At 37.9% G+C, this 14832-nt stretch overlaps 1 protein-coding gene across 1 annotated transcript in view; it reads right to left on the bottom strand.

Moving 5' to 3' along the window:
- The window catches only part of POLA1 (DNA polymerase alpha 1, catalytic subunit), a 185238-nt gene that overhangs the window by 40691 nt on the left and 129715 nt on the right, over positions 1-14832 (bottom strand). The window contains 1 exon segment of the mRNA XM_059839928.1: positions 1132-1228. Within this exon segment, the coding sequence (XP_059695911.1) occupies positions 1132-1228 (97 nt within the window).

The raw sequence follows: 14832 nt of genomic DNA, 5'->3' as shown, positions 1-14832 counted from the left end.
TGGTTTCAGCCACCAGCAGCATCCACTCCACAACATTCCTTCAGTACATCTCCAGAGATGTATTAGCCTGACATGGCTACACACTGTGACCTCTTTGGAAGTACAAAGCCACTGTGAAATGCAAGCATCAGAGTGAGTTCACTGACTTAAAGGCATTAGGAGAGGAAATGAGAACCTCTGCAAGAAGAAACATAAGTGCAAGAGGCCAAAAGCAGCCCGTTTGCTTATCTGAGCAGATTTTAGCTAAGAGGTTACACTATTTTCATTTCCATACATGGCTTATCAAAATAACACTTAGAAAGACTGAATTTTATATAATCTCTTATCATCACCCAATAACTTAAGTGTAGATGCAGGGCAGGGGTGGGGATGATTTTGACAGCAGAGCAGCCATCAGAACACAGACAGTCCCAACAGCAGCACCTTTTCCTCACAGGCACCTCCAGATCCGCAGAGGACACAGCCCAGTGCTCTCTGTGGACATCATGCTTCAGTGGTGGGACCCAAACATGCCTTTTTTTAGAATTCCAAGCATTAGCCCACTCTCAGAAATGTTCTTCTGTCAGCTTGAAAATCACTTAGCTGCACAAAATCCATTGATCCGTTACAGCTTAGAAATGTTTTAGCTCAGAAGTGTTATGGTAATTGGGAGAAGGCAAAAAAATCTTCCTAAAATAGGTTAATCTGTATTTTATTTTAGAGAGGTTTGCAGACAATTAGCATTACTGCTTTTCTTGTGTCCTCATTTTTTCTCCCTGATAAAAGCATCTCTTCAATACTAACACTTGAATGTAAATTTTACTTATGCACATATTTTAATTAATCTATTTACTGAAGGTAACATGTCCTTCAAGCAAAGGGATTTCGCTAAGGGTGTAACACGCAAGAAAAGCGCATTTTTCAAAACACAATAACTTCAAAAGCAGAAAGGGGCATATAACATATTCTTAAAGTGGTGATCTCAGACTGAAGACTTTCCCCTTTACAGGGGATTCTTAAATTCATACTTCCTTCTGTTTTCTGTTTTACATTACAGCCTCATAGTTCAAATTTGAAGAGTACAGTAGGTCTAGTGTCTAGCATGCAAATTGCTACTGAACCATAGTTAATTAATTAAAAATTTACACGTACCTCTCTCTTCGTCAGTAACCACCTTATCCATCGCATAGTCCACATCAAAAATGTATCGGTAGAAGCAGAGCTGAGTGTACAGGGCCTTATCAGAATACTGTAATGTAAGAAGACAGCAATTAAAAACCCAACCCAAAAGTGTGTCTCTTGCATCCATTTCTTAGCCCGCTATTAAAAAATGATTATTTCTCTTTGGTTTTCTTCCAACAGTTTATATGTTCTATTCATGTCAGCTTTTGGAATTATTATTACAGTGTCCTTATTACACCTCTATACTTACCTCACAATTTACACCAAACACTTACATGAATCAAATAAACTTGTAAGTTCTTACAGAAACTGAAAATACATTTATCCATTCTTATAGATTCACATATCACTATGATGCCTTAGCAAGAAAATAGAAATCATAGGAATGATGAGACAAAGGAATAATTTTGGTGCTTTAGTATATTGTAACAATATAATGAACTAAGAAAAAAATAATTAATGTCTATTTTTTTTATGAGCACAGGTGTTTGTCTGTATTCCCCTCCTCCTACTCCAGCTGTGGTTCCATAATTTGGGAATGTCTCACCCAAATAAGAACAAGTGCATATACACCTTTACAGCTACATCATCACCTTGCTGTACACATCTGTGAAGGCTACTGCATGTTAGTAATCACACATGCAGTTCAAAAATCTGCAGATGTGTACCTGTAGAATATGATACTCAATTAAATGGTCTGAAGGCCAGTTATGTCAAGCCTCTCTGCTATTCCTCTAGTTCCAAAGTGCCCACCTGGACGCTCTCCTATCACTGCCACTCTTCTGTGCTCCAGAAATTACTTGAATAGACATGAGATCCATCTAGACCACACTACAATTAAAACCTTTCAAGTTCATCTCCTGCACTTTTGTACCATATAACGACATTCCCTGCTGTTTAAGATACTGAATTTTAGATACTGGCCAGCAGCGGTTTGAGAGGTTGTTCATTACAAAGAATAAGATAATTTTAACAGCATCAAATTTGGAAGTACTGGCCATTTTAAAGTATTTTGTGCAGAGACAGACATACACAAACCTCAAAGATCTTGATGAGCTATAAAACATAGGATGTGGTTAAACCAACAGAAAACTGCCACACAGCATATCACTAAGAATGATCTTGTAAATGCAGTGGAAGAGCAACTGGTAAACAATTTCTGCTTAAGGGAATTCTCCTTTAACTTAGCTTTTCAGTCTTCTGCCCATTCAAGCCAAGTTTTGCTACTACATTCAGCTAATTTTACACTTCTATTGACATGCAATAAGTATCTGTAACTATTAAGCAAGTCACGTTGAGACATCTGACAACTATTACTACTGCTTAGTTATTTTTTATATATTTTAACAGTATAGTTTTTTTCCACTTCATGTGAACCTATTTTAAAAAAAGACACACAGAAGCACATTTTATTCCTTATTAGCTATTCTACGATATGCATCATCATTATACTATTATACACCAGTTATTTTTAGTAAATCCTGATTACTGCTTCCTGAAGAAGAAAAAAGGAGGACGACAGCGATTAAGTTATTTGTTTAGTTTTTTAGATTCAGCTGTAATTGCTGGTACACATCTCCCTGACTGCACACATGAAGCAGGTTGAATAGAACACTGAAATTACCTCCTTCATAATAGTTTGTTTTGATAATGTATTGTGTGTCGAGATGATGAGAAACAGTTGCTGTCAATTTGATTAGCCATTATATTTTTATGTTAATTGCCATTATTGGGTCCATTCTGTTTAGTGTCACCATAGAAGCCATACAATGTTAGCATAAATAACAAATTGGAGTAAATTAGGAAGATATATTTTTGCCAATTCATTTTAATTGCCCCTCAGTCCTTCCGTCGGTTAACGCAGCTGTTGACCCATAATAAGCGCTAGGTCAATATAGCTGCTTGTCAATTCAGAAATGCAAAGTGCTGTGTTGCTGGTAATGGATATACAACAACCTTTGCCAGCCAACTGAAGCAAACGAATGACAACTCACACGAAAGAATAAAGCATCAGCTATAGAGTTTCGTGACCTGATATTAGTAGGCAGGCTAATTGAAAGTCACTGCTTAAATGGATAAAGAAAGTACAAAAATCAGTATGTAAAAATGTATACATGCACACATAGGCAGATATATATACACAACACAAGATTTTTTTTTTATGTCCTAGTATCTCGTTCTCTTTAGCTTCCTGTATCTTACACTTAGTAACTGGGAAAAAACAAAACGTTTCAAGATTTTCATGCAATTAAGCATTAATATCATGGCATATTTATGAATACAAGGACAAGGCACCCTTAACTTGAAAGGACTTGAAGAACTACTTATATCACCACTTCTTACATTTTCTTTATTTCTGACAACCTGAAGGTTTAAAAAAGGGAAAAAAATCCCAACGCCTAAAACTTTAAACCCTAATAATATTTAATTTTAATGGCCATTCTTTTGTGTAAAGAAAACCCAAGACCCCAGCATTTACAGGAAGAACTGGAGCTAAATTTGTATCACCATTTATGCATTCTTTCTTCCTAGGAAAGACTGAATGGCGAGTACATGAAAATAAAACTCTATTTCGAAGTCTTTATTTACGCCATGACGTGTGATTTTTTTATTTCCTTAAGAACTAAATTCTGCAGGTAAGTCTGCTTCTTTCAGAGCTTCCACTCATGGAAAGAACATTTTGTTCTTTTCATGCAACCAAACTATTTTTTAAAATTGCATTTAAAACCACAATCAACAGATGAAGGAACAAAAGGTATATATTTTTCATTCACAGTTATTCACTTCTTTGACAGAAAAATTAGGCTCCTAATATAAAAATAACAGACGTATTAAAAATAAACCATTGTGTTTATCCAACAAAATATTAATTTAAATCTAGGTTTGAAATGGTTGTAGAACTGTTTCCTGTAGCATCATGAGCCCAACTGCAAATCTCCAACTGCCTTCCCAGGAAGAATTTAAGATTACACAAGACCACACAGCAGGAAACCGATGGTGTCTTAGAAGAACTGGTGAATTATGAACAATGGAAAAGAAAATTTTCCCATGACTAAGCATAATGCACTCGGTCATGAAAAGAAAATTATCTTGCTCAGCTACCACACACACCAGACAATGTCCACCAGGGCATACATAAGGAAAGGGGAATTCCCAGGAGATCCTGAAGGACAGTGGTGCCTCCACACAAGGCCAAGTCCACCCTGCTCAAACACAACATCTGGCTCAGCATCTGCCCTGACCCTGCAGCTGCTGATGTTTGAACAAGGAACTGGGCTGAAGGGTAGCACCGTCTCTTCTGTCTCACAAATGCCTAAAAACTCAGCTCCAGCACAAGGTCCCCTTGCACACTCACTCCAGCCATACCAGCCAGCTCCCCCAATCCATAACAGTGTAGTCAAGGAGTAAGGATTTTTCCAAAGGAAAGCGACCCTTCTGTAACAAGATGTGAGAACAGAAATTGGTTTTCTTAATCTGGAGAGTACAAAAATAGCCAGTGCCCACCTTTCCTCCACTTTTTTAGAACTGCAAAAGCTTAACTTCCAGAAATTAAGGGGCCCTGGAAAGACTTAACCATTGGCTGCCATCTTCCTACCCTAAACACAGGGCTGTTTTGAGGAGAAATCAAGATGCACAATCTCCAATCTCTCACCGGCTTCTTTGTTATTTAGGGAAGTTTGGTGGCAGCTGCATTAAGGTCTTGAAATTAGAAGGCTCCTCCCTCAGTGCTGGTTAGTTTAAATTACCCTCCAAGGAACTTCAGTTGGGATGCTTTACTGTCCTTCCTCCTGTTAAGAGGGCACCCGAGAGGGAAACACACCAGCCTTTAGAACCCATTCAGTACTGAAGGGCAGCACAGCAACCTAGAGAAATGAGGTAAAAGAAATCAGGAAAAGAAAGAGGGAAAGACTGAAGGAAAAGCTGACGGAAACTCACAACAGCAAGGCAGAAGGAGACTGAACTAGTGATCCAAGTGCTGATGCTTTACTCATCTGGATGCAGTGCTATTCCATGAAACACCTTTTAAGCAGCACACAAAACCTCCATATCTTGAAAGCATTCATTTAAACAGGTCAGACAACTAGATGTCCGTATTTAAATTAATTTTAGAATCATAGAACAGTTTGGGTTGGAAGGCATCTTAAAGATCATCTGATTTCACCCCCCCTGCTGCCACAGGCAGGGACATCTTCCCCTAGACTGCTTCCATAAGGTTGCTCAAAGCTCATTCCAACCTGGTCTGCAATACTTCCAAGGGATGGGGGATGCACAGTTCCCCTGGGCAGCTTGTTCCAGGGCCTGCAACCCTCAGAGTAAAGAATTTCCTCAGAACACCTAATCTAAATACACTCTCTGCTAGTTTAAAATTGTTCCCCCTGCAAGAAACTTCACTGTGAATTCCTGCATTAACCAAAGACATGATGGTCAATGCTTCTTCAAAACTCTTTAGATTACTCATATCCCTCTGCAATCTTTCATTTATTCTCTGGCATCTCCCAAATTCTTATACTTCTCTATAGTCCCACCATACTTATAACCCTTTAAGTCTTTTCTGCATCCTCACTTTTTCTGCCCTTTTGTTTTCTTCTACACCTGACTCTCTCCCATGTCTTCAAGCCCTCCTTATGGTGTATTCTTTGTTTATTTTTGTGTCACCTATGGTTTTAAGGATGATAAAGGCAGTAAGAAATTAAATAAAATCCACCAAAAAAAATTCACTATTTAGTTTGCTACCTCTAACAGACTGCTTTGCAAAAGAGATAATTTCCACAGGCTACAGAAGTTATTTGTATTACTTCAATTAATTATAATACAAAACAGTGGCACCACTTCATTAATCAGCTGCTTGAGAGAGTTACTTTTGTGAAAAGCCTTTTGATAATTTTGATTAAAAAGAACAGTGGCTCTTACTACTGTGGTATGATTCAGTATGTCCATCAAAAAAATCCTTAATATTTTAAAAACAAGAAAGAAATAAAAGGAAACAGAAAAGAAGTCTCTTGGCAGAAAAATGTGTCTTAGGAACTCTTTCAAGGCTTAGATGCAATGGAGCAAAGCGTACAGGAAATACTTCAGTGCTTTGAGAGGCATTTCCTCCCCTCCCCCCCTTAGAAAGATGCAGTAATTAAAACCTAATTATTATCTTCATTTTAAACAAAACCTAAAGTGAATACCAATTAATAACAACATACTAATGAGCATCTGCTGTGATGAAATTGAATATGAATGTGCTGCAAATTTCGGGTAATTTATTTTTTCGGGGAAGTGCCACTGGTCTCAATCTACTGCTAGAAGATTGTATAGACTGTACACATCTTCCATCATGTCTCTTATGTGCAGCAATTTTTTATTTTTCAAAAGAAAGGACATACTTCAACTTTGTGGATGTTTTTATATCCAAATGCTATCCATGATTTCAAGGCAATCAACTACTGTGTCATGCTTTACACACCTCACATGTTCTTTTAGCAAACCCAGGGCAGTTGCACTGCACACAACCCCTAGTCACCAGCAGATTCTGAAGGCAGATGCTCCTGCATGGCAAGAGCTCACAAAATGTGAATTCATGTTGCACTAAACACTCATAATGTGTGTGCTCCTTGCCTCATGCTGATGTATACTGAAGTCTGGTCTTTTTGTGCACCACAAAGCCTGGTTAAAACACAGTGCTGGTCTAAGTCAAATAGGCTGAAAGTGCACACCACTTTCACTCAATTCCTTTAAAAACAAGAGAAGTTTGGGCACCATCTCTCCTGACAGAAGGCTTGGAAATCAAGTAAATAGAGAGGGGTTGTGTGTATGTGGTTTCCTTCTTAACCCTCCTAACTGTCTACCTGTTCAATCAATATTGGGGTTTTTTAGTGATTTTGACTCACAAAGTCCACTAAAGCAGTAAAAGAAAACTGAAATGGGCATAGTAGGATTTAGAAGTGATGAAATTTCCCCTCGCAGTAATGCTAACATGGACTGTGTGACAAAAGAGATCTTTACAAGTACATGCAGGAGTCAATGAAGAGGGAAAAAAGCCCAGCAGAAGGCTGGACACTCTTGCACATTACAATATTTTTTCTTTCCATTAAGTTATTGAAATGAAAAGAGCTTTTCCTGTTTTAAATCCTGTCTAGCAATTAATGAGAACATTAAAAGCCCTGCTCCTCTCTTCCTTGGAGATATGTTGCTTTTTAAACAAAAAGACTGCATGCCATCTATGCTTAAGAAACAGTTTCTCATTTTAATGGGATGCAACCCTCTCCCCTGCTGCTGGTCTTGTGTGTGCACTACAGCTCATCTGAGCATGCAGTAAACCATACCCAACTCACTAATCCAGCCAAAATGACTCACCTCTTTTCTAATCTGGCAGAACTCTAACCCCCCAAATTCAACTGCATCCTCGTGTGGTGAAGAGCTGGCACAAGGTGAAACAGAAAACTGTATGGTAGCTGATGTGAACAAGCCAAAATAACTGCTGCTATTAAGGAAGACAGGATGTTTCCTGCTTTTAGTTTTGGGCTTGAGTTCTGCCTTGCACCCAGCACTCAAACTCATCTGAGCAGCACAATTATCACACCTGGCAGTGAAACACAAGTCTTAAGTAAGAAACACTCTTTTTCTGATGTGTGGGAATCACTTGCCTCACATACCTTCAGGATACACTTGTCATTGCAAGTGTTCTTCACTTGGAAATTTTCAGCATCAATATGTTTATGACTAATTTTTGATATTACTAATATTTAATACAATTATACATGACACAAGCACATCAAACTTGTGACTGAGCCTTTAACAAAACCAGACACTATGTGCTCTGAAGTATCTTTTTTGGTAAGAACATTGTAACAGCAATTAGTGACTAACAGTAATGACTAATTGTTGGATGAAGCTCTGAGCAGCCTAATTTAGTGAAAGGTATCCTTACCTAAGGCAGAGGGGTTGACAGTGGATGATCTTTCTTATGTTGTTCTAAAGGCTCTGAACATACACAAAACACACACAGTGGTCAACAACTGACTTACTCCTGTAATCTTAACTTCCTAGTCAAAGATACTAGTCATTGTTAATGACACTAGAAAGGAGAAAAAGGTACAGCAGCTGGGTTTATCAAATTAGAGCGTCGCATTCTAAATCAGATGAACAAAGTATGTTTTTAAAAATTAACTTCAACTGTAATCTGCCTCACAGATCTGGAGAGCCTCTAGAATATTCATGTTCTCCCTCTGAAAGCAGTGTCATTGTTTAACTGAGGAATTTGCAGACTAATCAGTCTAAATATCCATCCTACACTGATGCACTTTTGGACAGGGATTGTACAGAAATTCTCAAAGGTTAAATTTTGAGGTTTTCCATGCCAAACCTAACAAATGAGCTTTACTGGACACCTAATGAAAGACAGATATGGCTCTGGAACCTGACTGACCCAGCAGCACATACAAGCAAAACTACAAAACTGTATTCAACCAGAAGCATGGAACATTACTCTGAAGATTCACCACATGATCCCAAAATCAACTGCATTTTAAAAGCCTCTGATCAAGAATATTTGCACACTTCAAATATATTTCTGCTTCAAATAAGCAGCATATAAATATTATCCTGTAACATACCCTCTCCTTGGTATACAAGACAAATATAATTTCAAAAACCCCAAGCACTTTTAAAGTCAGTCATTCATTGATGGATTTCTGGAATTACCTAACCCTTGATAATCTGGGATAAAAAGAGGTTAACAAAAAAGGCTTGGTGAAACAGAACTGCAAACCATCTCTGTAAAGCAAAGTTGTCATTTTGCTCTGGAGATAAAGCACCATGGCCAAGATTTCCCCAGCTCACTTAAGTGTTACAGAACAAGCTAGCACAGCTCTAGAGCTCTCTCATGCTAGAGAATGGATGGATCTACTCACTGAAGAGCACCCAACTGCAGTTAACTATAGGTCATTCTGCTTATTCAAAAGAGGAAAAATGTGTAAGACCTCTCATCACTGAACAGAACTCTTAACTTTCAAGTAATTTCATGAATTTCCATAAAAAAATTGTAAAACCATATCACTCTTTCTAACAAAGAAGAACTGAACTGTAAATATCCAGGAAACTCATCTCAAAAAAGATGCACTACTACACTTGAAAGAATCAATCAGGTCTCTGCTGAGCTGCAATCTGCATACCAGACCCCTGTCCTTACTCATGAGAACATAGCACAATCCCTTACTCAGGACCCACACTTCTCAAAGCTGGAAAACAAATCAAGTGGGGCCCAACTCAGAAGATTATATGAAAACACCTTAAGAAGAGTAAATTCTGCCTGTAGGGAAGGAATCTGCCTAAGCTGCCTCCCAGACCAGAACAAATCATCCATCTGTCAGCCACAGCCCTGCCCCATGGCAGAGAGAGAGAGGCCATCACCAGAGGTCTCCAGGAGGTCTCTGCAGAGTAGGTACAGAACAGCATTTTACCATTTTATGCAATCTGCTGACATGTTCAAGAATGGTTGTGTATTGCCAAGGATGAGCAAAATACCCCTCATTATCTTTTCTGAGGCACATTTTGAGTCTTGTGTCTGCTTGCAAAAACAGAGGGTGCTACCCCTGATGTTCAGCTGCAGGAAGCCATGGGTAACAATGGAAAAAGCTGGTAGAACAAGTGCTGCCCCCACAATCTAGGCTGTAGCAGAAGTACCAAGTTATAATCTGGAAGTAAGATATTTCTGTTTACATAAATTAGTTTAATCTAGCTCAGTACTTGCAACCTTATTTTTATTTACTTCTTTTAGAAATAAAGTTCTTCCTCGCTGATGGATACACTTTACACAAACATTTGGCACTTGTCAGCTATCCAGAAGCATACACTGTAAAAATGCAATCCGTGTAAGCAACCTGCCTTATACATATTTATTTAAATTAGCATTTTGTTAAGAGATGGGCAATGTTGCATTTCTTTTCCACAAAATAATTTATTAATATTTGTGAAAGCCTTTCTTAGCAGAATCTTGATTATCATTCAACAAGCACAAGTAAATAATTTTAAAATGGTTTATTATTAAATAAACGACACTATAAATAGGCTAGATATACAAGCAAATAAGCTTGTCTAAATATGTTTTAGAAGTAAAATATTGCATGTGAAAACAAAAGAAAAAGTATCACTTAAGTAAGGGAACTAAAAATACTGCTTTGGATTACAGTATTCCTGTTTTCTAAGACTTCAGGAGTTGAGCCCCTAAATTCTAGGTATTAGCAAATAGTAAAAAGTTTGCAAAGAGAGGTTTTCACCTTCAACTCCCAGTTTCTCACTTTTTAACAAACTATTATTTGAGCTCAAGTAGCTAAATAACCTGAAGCAAGGTTTGATCTGACATCTCTGGAGCACCTCTATAGACTTTTAACAGAATGGCTCTACTAAATGCTAAAGGAAAGTAATGTCACACAGATGACAAAGTACAGGACAGCATCTTTTCTGCTAAGATCAGTTGTGCACAAAGACAAATCTCAGTGACTTATGAGGCAACTTTATGAGGCAACTTTCAGCTACTCAAGGGTCAAAATCAATCAACACCTTATGTACCAGACAACTCCACTGAGATTCCAGCTACTCCTTTCACATGTAGTCAATGTGATGGAGGATTTATCCCCACACACTTTCCCTTCCAGGTAAAATATATATGTTATTTTCAATCTTCTTCTCCATAACTCAAAATTGGTTCCTCAGCACCATAACCAGCATTGCCACCAGTGCATGAAATAATTGTGATATATTTTAGTTTTTAATGCCATTTTCTCTACCTCTGGCATTACCCATTACCTACCAGTCTGACAAGGTTCTGGGTGGCACATGTTTCATGAGACAATGAGTGTTTAAAACTGATTGCCCCAACTGTCAAGTTTTTAGACCACTTTGAGAAAAAGCCATAGATTTTGTCCTGTTCTGCACCCTTCAATTGGCAAATCCAAACATGAAGAAAAAGACACCAATCCTAAGATTACCCACAAGGGAAAAGTGTAAGTCCACCTAAGAACAAGGCAAGAATTAAAAACTTCTAGGTTTTTACTTTTACACTTTTTATCCTGGAACATAAACACTTCCTATTGACTAATAGGATAAAAAGTATAGTCAAAAGTGTTCTGAAGATTCATGTTTTCCTCAGGGGCTAGAATTAAGCTTGGAGTTTTTCGCCCTGGATGTACACATCTATCTGGGCAGAAGTATCTGGTTGTATTTGGAGTTCTTCACTTTTTGAATGTGAACATTCAACAAGTGAAGAAATCTTAAATTTAATATTTCAAACTTTACAACAAACTCTTACAAATAACAGACAGGAAAACTGTAGGCTTTTTCTCAGTCCTGGCACCAAAACACTAAAGCAGGTCAGGTATTCCTTTAAAAATTAACTATGTTGTTTTACAAAATACAAATCATACTATTTTACCAAATACAGAGGAAGACAGAAAGTAATTTGTGCAGTTCCAAACTGGCAAAGTAAGAAGTCTCATGATAAGAGGGCTTCCAGGCAAAAGTCTGTAGGAAGCTCAGGAGCAGTATCTAAGTGAGGGTGAGCCTCACAGGAAAACCAGGCATCCACTTTGCAACATTTCTGAGTAAATTCTGACCTACAAGCTGGAAAAGGAATGTGGTATAGTTGTTATTATTAGACTTAGTGCCTCCAAGTGCAAGGGATATTTTGTCTATAGGACAGAAGAAAAGCAGCTGGCTGTGACTGGAAGAGATAGAACATCCCAGTTTAGCAGCAGTCAGCTGGTCTGAGTAACATACTTTTTCATGATTGGAAGAATTTTCTCATTAGACTACTACTCTTTGTCTTAGAGTAGCAGTTTAACAATGCAGAACCAGTAGCATTTAATTAGAAAGATACTTCACCTTTCTGATGATAGCAACTAAAATTTTTCTAAGTTCAACATATCTGGCAAGAAATTCTATCAAATGCTTCAAATATTGGACTCTGTCCCACAAGAAAAGTTAAAACATGCACTCAAAAAAATACAACATCTGAGCATCTGCAACTTGAGAAGCTTCAATGTGAAGTACAACAGTACAAGACAAACATTCTCACCATAAAGAAACAATCCTAAGAGTTAAGAAGTGTTACCAGCAACTTCTCCCTCCATTCTAGTGATCACACAGAACATACAGGTGCTTGCAGTACAAAACTAGGTAACCATTCAAGTGTGCTTCAACGGTGAGAATCCACAGCAGATGACAAATTGAGAAAAGGAGGAGTACGGACCCCGAGTGTACAAAGTCCAGCAGCTCCCTCACAGGACTTCCTCCCCTCCTTCCCAAGCCTGTGACTGCAGCTACAGCCCTGCTCTACCAAGACAACCATAAAAACAGGAAAGAGGGAAACAGAGAATTTCCTTAAGAGACATTCAGAAACTTTTCAGCAAGAACACGAGACATGTCAGCTTGAATGTCAGTCAGATGGTTCTCGATCACGGTGCAATGCTTGTAAAAACATTTGCTAAATCTGGACAGCTTAAATAAAACTGTTGTATTGCTCTCAGAAATGCTCATTTCCACTCAAAGAGGTGAACTTCACCAGATACAGCCCTCCTAATAGAAGGAACTGATGTCCACCTAAACTCTATAGACAAAAGGAGAAACTGGAGACTTTGTCACATATTGCCAACATTGGCATTAGAATAAACATCACCACCATTTACCTCCATACCCACAAAAAGCAGCCCAATCACAACAGAATACAGGTTAATTTTTCTAGCAACATATAAAATTGCTTGTAAAGATTCATTCCTCCTCATCTAAGTAACTTATTTGCACTCACACCTTATTTTTCATCAGACACCAAATAGGCCCATCTTGAGACTGCACAGTGACGTTCTTTGCCTCTTTGGGAATACACAATTTTAGATGCCAGCTAAATCTGCCTTGTGAAAGGCTAAAAGGAGAGAGAGAAGCTAGATTTCAGTAACCCTAAGAAGTAGCTAAGCAGGCTGCCTGTCATGATACATCGTTTAGAGAAATTCATAACTGGTCCAATAGAATAAAAGCATCACTAGGCATGATGCTGGCTCTCCCTGAAGCTTCTCCTTCACACACCTCTCTGAGTGTTGATGCTGTAGCAGGGACCCGCAAGAGAACTCATGTTGCTGTCATCACAGTACTCAGTGCACAGCCATTTTGGCCATTCCACAATCAAATGCATCTCCAAATCTTTCCCATTTAAAAAAGAAATGTCTTATACCGTATAAAAAGCTTGTAGGAGGCAAAACACAAGGAATCTCACAGGGAACATAAATTATGAATAATTAAGACATGTAAATTGTTAAACTAGTTAAGTTGTATTTCTGAGATTTAAAATACAGCCAAATGAAAAAATCAACCTGAAATTTAGGACCAGTAAAAATATTCATAAATGCAAGCAATAAAAATGTCAATCATGTAATTTTAAATTACAGTAAGGCTGGAAAAAAGTGACCTTATCCTTTAGAGTATCACGCAGCACCCCAGTGCCCAAATTACAGGGAATAAAAAGATGAACAAGGAAGAGGACATTCCATTTGAGTAGAGAAAGAACAGACTCCCCAGAGAAGGTGCTCTCAGAGGATTTAGTAACAATACTTTAAAAAAGTAAATTGAAAAATGTATTTAGAAAAGTAAACTGAAAAACTTCTGGCCAAGAAAAAGTTAGATTGCCTAATTAGCCATCTTTATAAGCTAGACAGAACCACAGGAGCTCCCAATGAAATACACTAACTGCAAATCATTGCTATTGTTCTATACTCTTATAACTTTATCCTTACAAAGTTATGATTTTAACATTGTTATTCTTAAATCTTATATAATTAAAAGCTCACTCCAATTCTGCACAGCAAGGCAGCTCATTTCCACAGGTATGGCAAGTCTGACACACAAACAGCAGCCTGCTCATGTTGAGGCTGGGTCTGTAACACACCAGGGCAGGTGACAGCGCACCTGAATCAATACCAAAAGAATTATTCAGAAATACCACAGCTCCCCTTCAGCTCTCCAGAAAGGAAGTCTTTAGGACTTTTCAGCTTCATGATAAAACCAAGACTGCTGCTAGTAAGGGTGCATAGATGTCAAGGACAATATAGCCAAATATAGCCAGTTGGGCAAGTTTAGTATTACCCTCAATCTTACGGCTTTTACAACAGACACTTTTTTTCACTGTCTTTTCATTACAGCCTTTCATCTTTATTCACCAAGTTTATATATCCCACTCAATTTTATCTTCATTCCACTGTATAATTCTGCAATGGAAATTGCCTCTTGAAAGGATGTCATCTTTAATACATTGTTTCTTCACAAGGCTTCAAGACTGTATTATCTACATTAGGTAATCAATAACTTTTTGTTCAGTGATACACTGAATGTATTCAGTCCAGAACTGTCAATTCTCTTGTTAAGGTTTACACAGGTACAAGGGAAAACTGCAAGCTCATTTTTTTTTTACATTTTTTTTTTCAAAAGGCTGGGGGGAGTAGTGGATTTTAAAAAAAGTATTTGTGTAGAAAACAATGAATAACCTTATACCTATAGTACAACTAATCAGAGGAACTGTCTCAAGCAGAAAATTAATTTTTATACTAGCTAGCTTATGGTTTGGAGCATCTGTGTATTCAGACATTTGGGATGAGGAATGGAGCTGAAAGCTGACTGGAAGACACAAATTAGGTTAGATAA

The sequence above is a fragment of the Haemorhous mexicanus genome, chromosome 2 (genome assembly GCF_027477595.1).
Source record: "Haemorhous mexicanus isolate bHaeMex1 chromosome 2, bHaeMex1.pri, whole genome shotgun sequence".
Classification (NCBI taxonomy): Eukaryota; Metazoa; Chordata; class Aves; order Passeriformes; family Fringillidae; genus Haemorhous; species Haemorhous mexicanus.
This window is presented reverse-complemented; position numbering and strand designations above follow the sequence as displayed.